Source organism: Solea senegalensis, linkage group LG21 (assembly GCF_019176455.1).
Source record: "Solea senegalensis isolate Sse05_10M linkage group LG21, IFAPA_SoseM_1, whole genome shotgun sequence".
Lineage (NCBI taxonomy): Eukaryota > Metazoa > Chordata > Actinopteri > Pleuronectiformes > Soleidae > Solea > Solea senegalensis.
Genome location: NC_058040.1, coordinates 12,892,925 through 12,905,931, shown reverse-complemented (window position 1 = coordinate 12,905,931; position 13,007 = coordinate 12,892,925). Strand labels below are relative to the sequence as shown.

At 42.1% G+C, this 13,007-nt stretch overlaps 1 protein-coding gene across 1 annotated transcript in view; it reads left to right on the top strand.

The window, feature by feature from the left end:
• LOC122758748 (transmembrane protein 132C-like) overlaps positions 1 to 13,007 on the top strand; it is a 137,457-nt gene that overhangs the window by 101,238 nt on the left and 23,212 nt on the right. Inside the window, exon 5 of the mRNA XM_044013071.1 lies at positions 4,361 to 4,550. Coding sequence (XP_043869006.1) covers positions 4,361 to 4,550 — 190 coding nt within the window. The remainder of the gene's footprint in view (positions 1 to 4,360; positions 4,551 to 13,007) is intronic.

Sequence of the window (13,007 nt, the reverse complement as noted above, 5' to 3'; positions counted from 1 at the left end):
GGCAGTTGCTGGTTCAGCTGTTGTGCTGTAAGGAAAATACATCTGTCTGTTTTCACTCGCAAGCAACTACATAATTATCAAGCTTGCCAGTGGCAACACACCACTGCAGAGACTCCAGCTGCACGTCCATAAATAGCAACAAAATGCCCGTTGTGTAAAGTTCCCTTCAATGCGTCCTATAGCACGTCCATCTTGAAATGCATTTTCCACGCCGGCGTCCTCTCGTCTTGTTCGCCTGAACCACAGTCACACAGAAATTGTTGTGTATAATAAATGAATGCTCTCGAGTGAAAACCCTGCACAGAAGTCTACAGATCAGACCTGAAACAATTAGAAATCACTGTCAACTGTTTTGATAAATTAGTTTTCTCTGTTCCCCAGATGTTCACTCAACTGAACTGAATGTTCCGTAAATCCATCATTTTTAAGTTTGGGAAATATCAATCAACATTTTTCACCGAGTGACTTCATTCAATTAGGCCAAAGATGAATTTATTCATTTTGAAAAACAGTCGTTACTAGAGCTGAAACAATGAATCGATTACTAAACCATTGTGATAATTGATTCATCGGTTTGAAGCTTTGTTTTCAAGAGCTCTGATTGTTTCAGCTTCTTAAATGTGAATATTTTCTGGTTTCTTTGCTCCGTATGACAAAGAAATCATGAAAAACTAAATCATTTTGGTTTGACAAACACAGATTTTTGTTTTTTTCACGTTTTATGACACTTTATGGACCAAGCGATTACTCGATTAATCGTTAAAATAATCGACAGATTAATTGATGGATGGATTAATTGATCATAGTCGTCATCTCCTGGCACTAGAGATGCTCGAGCCTGCGAGGTAGCTGCTTCAGGGTGACAATGCTTGCTGGGCTACAGGTGTTATCTAGTCTGGAGGAGGAGGAGGAGGAGGAGTTGGCTCCTCCTCTGATTTAGATCCCTTTATCAGCAGTTCACCCATTTCCTCAATGGGGAATGTAGATGAGAACACCGATACTGAGCATTGGTGCACGGTCCTAGTAGTTTAACGTCACACCGCGAATACTCATTCTGGTGGGATACGACTGGTCCAAACGGAAAAATTGACCTTGGTCCCGACAAAAAATAAAAATAAAAGCTGCAATATCCATCTGCAGAGGCCATTAGAGCGTTTACACCATGGACCTGCTAAAGTCGGGGTGATTCGCTGTTTTGAAATGAATTCAGGTCTTTGATGTATCGTTGTTGTCAGTGCTAACTGAGTCACTGCTGTGCATGAAAGGAACCCCTTTGGGCCTCCAATAGAGACAGCAGACTTTTCTTTTCACTACTTTTCTCAGAGCCAACTATCCACAAAGGTGTTGAGAGAGAGAGAAAAGAGGGAAACACGGTTACAAGTTTAACCAGGCTTTTGTGTTGCTTGGCTTCTCTTTTATTTTTCTGTTTTCAAATACTAGAAATTTCATTCCTTTTTTTCTTTTTCCCTTTCTCTTTTGCTGTTACGCCACCCGGGGGCCGCTTTTGTTGTTATGAGGGTGTAATTGAAATGTAGGTTACAGGAAAATGTACATGTCTATTCCGCTGCGTGTCTTCTTTTACCTTGTTCCTTCACACACAACAATAGCACCGACAAATGGAGATAACTCAAAAGCTCCCACAAAATGACACGACGGATTTTCTACCTTAGTTCACCACAACAAATCTACCATGATACTCGGGCGTTGTTCTGTGATCCCAGTAGAGATTGTGCTTTCACGCTAGACCTTCTAAACCTGTTTCCGCTCTATTGTTGTTTTTAGTTTTTTCCTTGGGTTTTTTTTTTTTTCCCCTCCACCGCTGTCCCTGCACTCACCTCTCCATCCAGGAGTCAGGGCAGAAGAAGTGATGGGTATTGAATTGTATGGTAATTGTGCAGAGAAAAGGGCACACGGTGCAGATACGCTTCTAATGAGACATGGAGGAAGCCGGCTGACCTCTCCAACCGGTGGGCTGTGGACATTTATCATCCCAAACACATTCTGGCTGAAAGGGGGGAGGGAGGGAGGTAGAGAGAGAGAGAGAGAGAGAGAGCACCACCCTCTATTGGAGGCCACACAACACTGCAGGTAAGGGAGGACTGGAGGGACAGACTGAATATGCACACACACAGAGGGCGGCTTGTATACTGTTCAGCACTAAAGCGATGTCCGTCGACATCTTCACTTTTTTAAGCAGGACCGCGCGCCGCCGATAATTGATTTGGCCGCAATCACGCACCTACAAGCATAAACCGCATAATCACTGCAGTCACTACCTCTGGGCTGTGTGGGGATTTCGGCGTGCTGTCAAGCGGTCGAGGAGGATGTCCCACTGCGGCTCTGCAGCGCTCCGAGTTTCTGTCTGAGAAAAGAAACTGACGTGATGGATGTACTTGAGCTCCGGCAAGTGGCTGATACTCCACAGCGAAATCCCAAAAGTGGGGATTTCTCAGCAAATCCATTGAGCTGTGAAACCATATATAACTCCAGTCTACAGTGTGGCGAGTGTGAGAGGTTTGCTCTCAGCGTTTTTATTCCCTCTGTTTTCACTTTGGAACGTTTCACTTTGATTGTGGACTTCAAGCGGCGGAAAATTGCGTCAAAGGGGCCAAAGTGCACGTCGTGATTTTAAAAATTGCCAACGTGGTCCTTCTCATACGAAGTTTTCACAGCAGATTTCATAGAAATATTCAGGAAACAATTATTTTTTTTATAGTGCAATCCCTAGGTTTAACTTATTTAAGCATAAATGTGAAGTGAGGAAAGTAGAGGAAGATGCTACATAGTGACAGAGCGTAATGAGCTGCCGGAAAAACAGATGTTATTTCTTTTACTGAAAAATACTTGACTGGTAAATAGAATCATAAAAGTAAAAATAAAAAGCTTTCATAATGTTCTGACTATCTAAATGAATGTTGTTTTGGGTGTGAACTGTGAGATTTAGAACTCAGTTTATACCTGTGTAATTCTGCAGGAAAATTGCATCCCTGAATTCCGGAGGAAAAATATAGATAAAGTTAAACTGATAATTACTTACTGTAACTGAAAAGAAGGCTTTGCTGTTTCCCATTCACTCTGTTTTCATTCACTTTCCAAAGCGAGTTAAAGCGAGTTCGTGCTCGTACGTTTTCACCAGAGTGGATCCTTAAGTCTGCACTCTGAAGTCGGGCTGGTGTCTGAGTTTTGAACACACAAGAGAAGGAGATGTGTGTGTCGGGGGGGGGGAGGTTTAAATGCAAGCTTGGCTGAAATATGTTCAAGGGAATCCTTGGATCTCACACACACACACACAGTCTCCAGAACACATGCTCAGCCCAGTCTGGGTGTCTCTCCTCCAGCCTCGTTGAAATCGCCTCACAACCAAAACAGCAAACACACGACTGTTCAAGACAGCATTAAAAACGTGTCTGTTGGCTCTCAAATCACCCTTTACTTTCTGTTTCTACCAACAGAAACAGCGCGAATGTTCGGGTCTGTGAGCCACTCCGAGATCCCCGAGTGCAAATTGTGTTTTTCAAGACACGGTGTTTATCCGGCGTCTGTCTGCTGGAAAAGATGTTTTGCAAAAAGGCAAAGTTTTTGACCGCACTGAGGAATACCTGAGCGAGGCGGGCTGCGGCTTGATCAAACGTAGCACTCGGCAAATCAAATAAGTTTGGAGGATTTTATTTTGCATTCATTGTTTTTCTGCTTTGTTTGCATCTCCATCAGCTAAGAGCAAATTATTCGCTTGGCCTTGGCAATCTCTGCAAGAGAGGCTCCCGTATTGCAAATATGGAAAAATAAATAGCTTTTTTTTCCTGTCAGCATCCTGGTCGAGTGCGGATGTGAGAATGAATTTCAATGGTGTTGCGATTAGTTTCATATCAGATTCTGAGATGGGGAATGTGTTGCTTACACTTTAAGGAAGACATATTCAAACTGCTGTGCAGCACTGCAGCACCATTACCGCCACAAAGAATTAATCTTACATGTTTTTTTTGTTTTTTTTACACCTGATTAAAGTGTACTATTCATTTCTTTCCGCCCACCACACACTCCTGTTAATGGACAATAACAACCAATTCCCTTCATTCTCGCGCTCTCTCTCTCTCCTTCCCTCAGCCCTTCTTTAACGTGATTCTTCCTCCGTGTTGCCTCTCTTTTTCTTCATTCCTTTTCTCAGTTCCTCTTTTCAGTAATAATAAACGTACCTTTTACCTTTCGTTTAGCGATTGTTTTCGTTTTTCCTTTGCCCCTTTTCACGTGTGCTTGTCTGATTGCTGCTTATCATTCTCTGTCGTCCTTTTTATCCAAACCCACTCGTGACACACACATCATCTGTCTCTCCCTCTTTGTGCGTCTCTCCCTTCGCTTGCAGGGTGGAGGCGGCGGGTTACCAGCGAGTGCTGCAGGTGGACCTGGAAGTCAACGGACTGATGGTGCCTCAGGGAGGGAGGGAAGTGACATGGCAGGTGGAGTACCCACTCACTCGCACTGTGACCGGTGAGGTGCAGACCCACATCCGCCTGGCACCGCAGGACTTGGGTGGAATCGTGCCACTGGCCATGGTAAGGACTGGGTGGCTGAGCGGTGTGATTGGGAGCCAATTGTGTGCGTTTATGTACACATTTGTGTTTTGTTTTGAAAATAAAGCACCCAAAACGGTTATAAAAAAGGGTTTACACAATTAGGAGTAAACGTCGCAGCTTTTCGCGACTCTCTCTATAGCTGTGTTTGACATTCCCCACGCTGCACACAGGAAGTGATTTGTTCAAGACAAACACAGGCGACGGGAACATTGGTCTAATAAAGTGAAAAGACAAAGAAGTTTCGCTCATTGTATAGACAAACACTTCCTCAGTCAGGTCTGATAGTATTGCTTGACAGAGCCCCTTTGCAGATGAAGGACACAGCAGGGGTGGGAATCTTTAGGTGCCTCACTATTCGATTATAAAACCATTATTGATGCGTCGCGATGCACGTTCAATCAGTCGTCTCACTCCGTGATCACTCACCACAAGAGTTTAAATTCATGTCCATTATATTTTATCAAAGTAAATGAAAATGTGTAATCTGGAAAGTTACAACTGCTTTACAACTGATGCATTTGGGAATCAATGTTTTTCCCCACACCAAGGACACAGCGCGGCAAATGATATCATTTCTGTTCTAAGACTGAACAGAGGCGCAATAATGAGGCACTGCAGCTTGAACGTAAATGAGACCAGATCACAATAGGATCGTTGGACATTGTTCCTGAAATATAACAATGTCTCTCAGCTTTAGTGCATTTATTTTCGTCTCAGACTCTGAGGGGGATCCGTGTTTACGTTTGAAGTTACTGTCCCTTAAACTGGGGAACGTTGACGTAAACGGGTCATGATTTCTGCACAGTTCAACTGAGGATTTAATAGGCTCAGATTAAAGCCGGGGTAGTCATTATTTCATCTCAAAACTTTGGTAAAAAAAAAAAAAAATGATGCAGCACGAGAAAATCGTTTCACTGTCCTCCTATCCTATCCCCCCTCCCCGACTTCCCTCTGGTAGAGGCAAAATAAAGCAGAGGAATAAATCAAGAAAAGTGAAGAAAATCGCACATTCTGACAGATTGAGCAAAACAGGTAAACATAATAGAAGCCAAACATGCGCCTCATTAGAATTCCATAAATGAGAACTGCTCCTCGCCGTGACACCATGAGATGTTTTCCTATAATCGCACAGCTTGTGGTGGATTTTTTTTTCACACCACTTGACAAATCTGGTGCACAATGGACCGTTCTTTTTTTTTTGTTTCCTTTTTCTGACTGTGCAAAAGCCATCAGCACATTTAGATGATTTAGCTATGATGATAGAGAAAATGATAATACATTGTGACGACCCCTTTCAAAAGAAGAAGAAGAGTTTTCTTTAAGTTTTATTTTTTTAACACAAAGCTTGTCCTTTTTAAATTGCACGCAATCTGTCTGCTCCTAGTTCTGGACAGCTGTCTGATAAGTTAATTAATTGGATTTCAACACTCCAAACATGGGTGATTACAGCATAATTGCTAATTACTCTGTAAACATGAGCAATTGTCGTGTAATTGGTTGGGGTTTTTTTTTTCTTCTTCTTCTCAAATTGAAAGGAAAACTACTCAGCATGCAGGAAAGAGGTAAGAATAGTTTTAATTTTCCTTCAAGATAATGGCCACATTAAAAAAAATCAAATGCCTCCGAGCACTTCGTAAACTTTTATTATGGCAATTTGATGAGGCAAGCAGTACAGTCCCAAATTATGGTTTCTGGCCAATGAAGTAGCCTTGAGACTTTGACTTCAACACTTTTCAACTTTTAATGTGTGTTTAAAAGGTGAGCAGCTGTCTTTGTCCACTTTGATGAAGTGAATGTTGTCTGATGCACATCTGGAAGGCAGATGCAGGAATGTGTCATTCATAAAGAGCTGATTTATTTTATTTTATTCAAAAGGTTGCGTCACTAATTAAATAACTGCATGGAGAAAGACTGCAGGCAGTAACATAATAATAATAATAATAATAATGTGACGGGTAAGTGCAGGCTTTCGCTAAATCCAACACTGACTTACATTTATTTACCAAGTTAAATGCAGAAATGTGGGGTCTTATGGCAGAATACCAGCCTACAGTAGATGTATAGATAGATGTATATTCTTAATAATGACCAGGTTTATACAAAACTTTCAAAATATAAAACGATCTCAAAATAGAGACTGACTTTGCCCACGGTGGGAAAAAAAGTGACCTAAAGATAAATGGATATAGATTTTTAGTCTGGGTGTAAAGAGACCAGTGGAGTTCAGCTCCTTAATATCAACTGAGACAAATGAAAGAGATCAACGGTGAAAAGCATTTTTATTCCCTCTGTTTTCAGTCACTTTGGTTGTGATTTTAAAAACCGCCGACGTGGTCCTTCTCATATGCACATGCAATATACATAATACAATCTGGACAACTGTCTTCAAGTTTCTCCACGGTAATGTGCATTGATGTTGCTCCAACTTGTGATTTTTTTCCCTTGAAGCTGCTTGAAGTAGCTGTAGCTTTTGTCAGCGCTTCTTTGTGTTTTCAGTCACGCCACAACCTGCGGCCGCCTCGCTTTACTCGTTAATGTTCCGCTGCCGCCGCCATCTGGCTCGGCATAAAACGAAGAACGGCAACGTCACCGAGCGGCGCGAGATCCCGAACGCTGCCACGCTTAAAAGAGAGTCGTATGGAGCTGATTGGCTTAATTTGCAAAGAAACACATTTGACAAAGCATCCACATGGCATTTGCACAGTCAGGTAGTAGAGTTTTCTGTACTTCATTTAAGTCAGAAACAACAACTAAATGATACTTCACCTTTGTGGCAAAGCCTGTGAGCAGACAAACGGTTATCTTTGTTAGTTTGCAGAGCGTGTCTGTGCACAGAATACTATCTGATCACCTCTGGGCTTCACAGAAAGAGTGCGCACACACACACACACACACACACGTTCTTGTGATATCTGCCCGGCGAACAGGAAACAGAGAGCTGAGGTTTCTCTAAATGGCTAAATGTCTCCAATGAACAGCTGCAACAGTGCTGGAGGATAACTGAGTAGTGAAACTGTGACACATACAATATGTTAAGTAAAAACACTTTTTCTTTCAAAAGATGGTCGAACTTCAGACAGAAAATCTGTGCGATTTGAGCAGGACACCCATTCTCCCAGCAAACAATGAAGATTCACCCTGCCGCAATAAACAAAGCCCATCAATTCAGAAAAAGGTCGTAGGCGGTTGTTCAATCAATTAGTCACTATTTTGTGCCTTTTGTGGCTTGACTGCATTTTTTGGAAATGCGAGCTTAGTGGTCAATACGCTGCAGAGAACACTTACTTCACCTAGTAATTCAACATTCAATTTAACTTTGTTTTGTTCTCGAAGCAATTTTCCTGTGTCAGAGCTGTCCGATGAATCATTATCTCCCGACTGCGCGGAGCAAGAGAGATTGCTCTGCTGATATCAGGAAATGACACGTTATACTGACGAACTTTTAATATCAAGTTGATTTGTTTTGGAAAAAGGACTCACTCTTCAATTGGTATAAGAGGGTGTTTTTTGTGTGTGTGTGTGTGTGTGTGTGTGTGTGGATCTGAGCAAATTCATGTAAAGTTTTCTGTACTGTGGTGTATCTTTTAGAGGCTGTTAGCCCCAGCGGTTCATCAGATACTAGTCTTTGAAATGTTTTAAAATAGATTTAATGACACGAGGGCTCTCGGATGATCAAAAGTGGGAAATGAAGGAGAAAGGATGAGAAGAAACTGTCTTTACATATAGAAACACTGCCCCGTTATAGTTTGTACCTCTTCCAGACTTGACTAACAGACCTCGCTGAACTCCTCTTGAAACTCTGGGCTCGCAAATATCACTGCCTGTGTCTTCTTTGCCTATTATGTCTTTGTTTACTTGGATTCTAAAGAGATAGAGTGCGACTAAAAATGCAATAAGGTAGATGGAGAGAGAGAGAGATGCGGTCACAGTGTTTCTTTACTAAGCTTGAAAGACAGCACATGCAGAGAGCATGCCAAGAGAGATAACACTGCTTTTACTGCATCCTCCCATGAATTTTTGATCTTTCTCTTGCTGCGCCGTGCCTCTCTGTTCTCTCATTAAAAGAGACAGCCTGTGTGGCCCCATCACTGTTTACTGTACATCCCAAATGCTATCATTAGCTTTTTATTCATAGCCTCTAAAACTCACTGCATTTCAGACTTGGATAACGTTAGCTTTGTGCTCACTGGCACACAACCACGCGACCAGGGACATTAGAAGGAAGCTTAACTGTGACTTTTTCCTGTTCCCTTTCCTTTTTTATTTAATTAGGTCACCAGTGAACGCCGTAGACTCAAGGACTGTATATAAAAGAGGGCCGGTGTCATTCGGTTGCAAAACAAACCCCCTTTTGTTGTGGAGCCTCGAGATTTCGCAGCTGCCATTTTAGTTTTTGAACCTGGCAGCCGATGGTCATGCAGAAGGGAATTGGGCTTGTAACTGATTGTTGCCGGTTCAAATCCAGTGGCAGGTCAAACAAGTTACCAACTCTCCATTGCTCCCCGGGTGCAGATAAGTGCTGCCCACCGCTCCTGTGCCAGTTTGTGCATGTTCACTACTGGTGTGTAAAAGAAGGAGGGGCTAGATGCAGAGGGCAAATTCACTATCACTAATTGGTGTGTGTGTGTGTGTGTGTGTGTGTGTGTGTGTGTGTGTGCAAATGAAACTAATTCTACTGCATTAAAGCAGCCGCTCGTATGTGCTCTGCTGTATCGTCTATTTTCCTCCAAATGGCAAAATAATTTACAAAATTGAAATGATGCGCATTTCAAGTAGAGCAAAAATTAGACACAGAGACCGCACACTTCCCAAGGAATTGTCCACTGTTGCAAATCAAGTGAGAATTAGGGTCATTAGGCACTGCTGTTTTTCAAACCAGATGACTTTGACCGTTTTTAATCTAAAGTCTTTGCTTTGTCTCCAGTGATGATTAGAGTTTGGTCCCCATGCCATCGTCGGACAGACAGCGGCAGACTGAGGAAGAAGTATTAAGAAGTTGTGTCCTCTGCAGGCAAGAGAAGCCGATAAAAGAAAGCAGCGCTCATATCTGCAATTTACACACAGTGCTACCGCAGCATCGGGAGGAGCCAGCGATATTCTAGCCACTGCCATCAGTCACACTGTCACTCTGTCAGGAGCTGTGTTTGGAAATGGCTTGGCAGAGCAATAATAGGCTGCATAGAAAAGTTATCCACTGTTATGTTAAGTGTCCTCAAGGCAGCATTAGCCATCTGCATGCAGCCATTACATTCCTTATAGCTTGATTAAGTCCCTGTGTATATATGGGCGTCTAATTAAATGCTCTATTTTTCTCCTGTGCATTCTGACAACATTAATTCTCCATTTAATTCTCCCCACTGGTGGATTCAATCAATACTGGAGCTATAAGAGGGAGACAGGAAGACAGAACTCTGTCCAGCCTAACAACAGTTTTGTTCCATTGCTAGTTTACCACTCGATGGTTTTATTTAGGCTGAAGAAAAAAGACTAAATGCCCCACTATTTTCACCAGCTACAGTCTCTAATTTGGTCTACGAACAAAAAACAGTGCAGTCATGGATTTGGAAAAGCCAACGCAGCTGAAAGTAGCTGCAAAGCTCCCTTAACCCCGAGATGAACCGCAGCATCAGATGACAATTCTCTGTGAAGTCACTCTTTTTTTCACCTGAAACATAATCATTTATTCGCTACTAAATGACCCGTTAACATGAGTCAGAAGCCGGGGAATCTCTGTATATATTTGCTGCTTTGCATTCGGAAAAATGCATAAAATAAGATTGATTTAAATTCGATAGACAACATGTAGGAGGCCCTAAAGTCCCCAAAAGTGTTAAATAAATTGTGCATACAAGATATGGATATTCATATTATATCTTGTCTATTCATATTATTATCTTATCGTTCAACAAATGTATACCTGCCATAGAAAGCTGTGCTTCTCCTTCACCACCAAACATAATGTTTTAGTATAAGGGACGTACAGTATAACGTAAAGACTGGGGACTCAATGGGCCTAGCACACAACTGCATTATAAAATTAATCAAAATCACTCAATGTTTATTTACAAAGCACTTTACAATATCTGTAAGGTACTCAAAGTGCTTCACATAAAAAGAAAGAATAAAAAACACTAAATAGGTTAGCAGGAGTAAAATACACCATTAAACAGTAAGGGATACCAATAAAATAAGAGAAAATGTACAATTAAGAACAGAGGGAAAGCATCGCCGTGCTACTGAATTTTAAAAGCCATTACAGCTGCCTCACATAAGGAATCAACAGTTTGAAAGGTTGTGAACACACCTTATCCCTGTGGTCAACCAACTACAGGCATATAATGTCTTTATTATGCAGCTGTTTTCAACACGTTTCCACGGAATGGAAATAAAATAGCTTTCAAGCTATTTAGAAGGGCAGGAAATGTTTTGGTAGATTGATTCACACGCCAGACGACAGCCCTTGAATTCAGATAACGCCAGGAGGAGTATGGCGTCGCCCGAGTGCAAGCATTTTCAACTGTGAGCGCAGCACAGCGTTGCAGAGACACAGCTCTCCACTCTCTCCTTTGATGAAGACCACACACACATACCGTGTATGTCCTCCACACACAAACTTTATTTTCTCTGCTGCCACCCTAACATCCAGCTCTCTCTCTTCCCTCCCCCTGGGACCCGCGCTGCAGCTCCTTTGTCAGTCAGGCTTTACTTTGAAGCTAAGCCTGTCCATTCTGTAATTTGTTTGCTGTGTGTTTGTTTATTTTCCCTTTGGCTGGCCTTGCCTTACCCTTTCACCGACTCATGTCAGTCTGGCTTGAGAATCGAATCGAAACTTTGGCCGGCAAAGGTCCAGAGCCCGTGCAGCAGTGTGCAGCTCTCTGACTAATTCCAACCAAATGAGCTCCAATAACAGGAGAACACTTCTTTAAAATATAGTCAGTCTTTTATCGGTCAGCAGAGGCCGATTTGCCACTGCTGACTTTGGCGATTCCTCTCCCTAATGATAGAGAGGGAGAAAATATGAGGAGGGAAGAACAACAGGCACTTAATATTTAATCTCGCTAAAAGTATGGAGAGCTCACGGTACACGATAACAAAATCCAACAGATTGTCAGGCCAACAAGTTATGTAATAAATCAATATCTAATTAATGAGGAGCGTATAAATCACTTGAGGTCTCTGACTTAATAATCAGTAGTGGTATTCCTTCCGCCGTGGTCGTGGCAAAGCACTGCAGTCGTATCTGCTTTGCCAGTTGTGTTAAATCAGTGGAGACAAAGGAGTTTATTATTTAGCTAATTTCGTTCACACGATAAAGAACTCAGAGTCCACACGCTTGGTTGTTTCTTTTTATAAAGTAAGGATGCAGTATCTGTGACACCCTTTAGTAAATGAGTTATAGTCTTTTATTCACCTTTCTCGCAGAAGTGCTAATTTAAAAAGAGAAACTGCTGAAACTTCTGAAAACACTGACATTGTCTTCAGAAATGAAAGTATTTTTCTATCATGTGCCACTTCATTTTCAGTCATCAGCATCTTTCTCTGACTTTTCTTTGACTTGCATAGTGCACTGCATGCCCTGCCATAACCAGAAAAACCGCCGTTGTATCACTGACGGGGGGGCAGTGGGGTGAGTAATGAATAAATCAAATGGTAGGAGGTGTTGATTTTCCCAGCCTTGCTTTCATTTTATCTCCTGCTCCATGCTGTGGGATGTTTACATGCTTGTGCGTGACAGGGTGAGACTTTGTGTTTGCTCGGTGGATGGAAAAAAAGATTCTTATTTCCTCCACATCTGGCAGCAGCCAGTGGCTGGAGCCATTACTGTCTCAAGTTGTCCTTCTGTATGTTCCGTAAGTCGGGATGTCTCATTCTTTTGAACTTGATATTTCAAGAATGCCCTCAAGGATTTCCTTTAACTTTGAGTTGGACTCAAGGATGTGTTGACTCGATTTTGGTCAAAGATCAAGGTTGATGTGACTTCACCTCTTGTGTGTGATGTGTCAGGCAGACACCTTCAGGAAATACACAAACAGGTATTGACTAGGACTCACTGATTAGAATTTGGAAGCCGGCGTTTTTTATTCGTCACGGGACGTTCTGCCTCGTTATTGTAGAATGAAATAGAATAGAAGCAAGGACATTGCAGAAAGGATGTCCTTCTTCTTCATTGAGTAGGCTTCCACTTCACAACACAAAATGTAAGCTCTCACTTACTACAAAACCAAAATGATTTGTACTTTAACATGTTAAACACTTTTGTAGTGTTCTGCCAATAAACCCTCCTAGGTTTAAGGCCGTATTCCGACTGAGACAGGCACTTGGATGTCTTGAAGAGTCTGAGTATACATGCGGAGGGGAAAATCGATGTATTGGCGAGATGGATCGTGCTGTGGTTCTGTGTGTGTCGTACCTGCTGTACATGTTAACCGTGATACA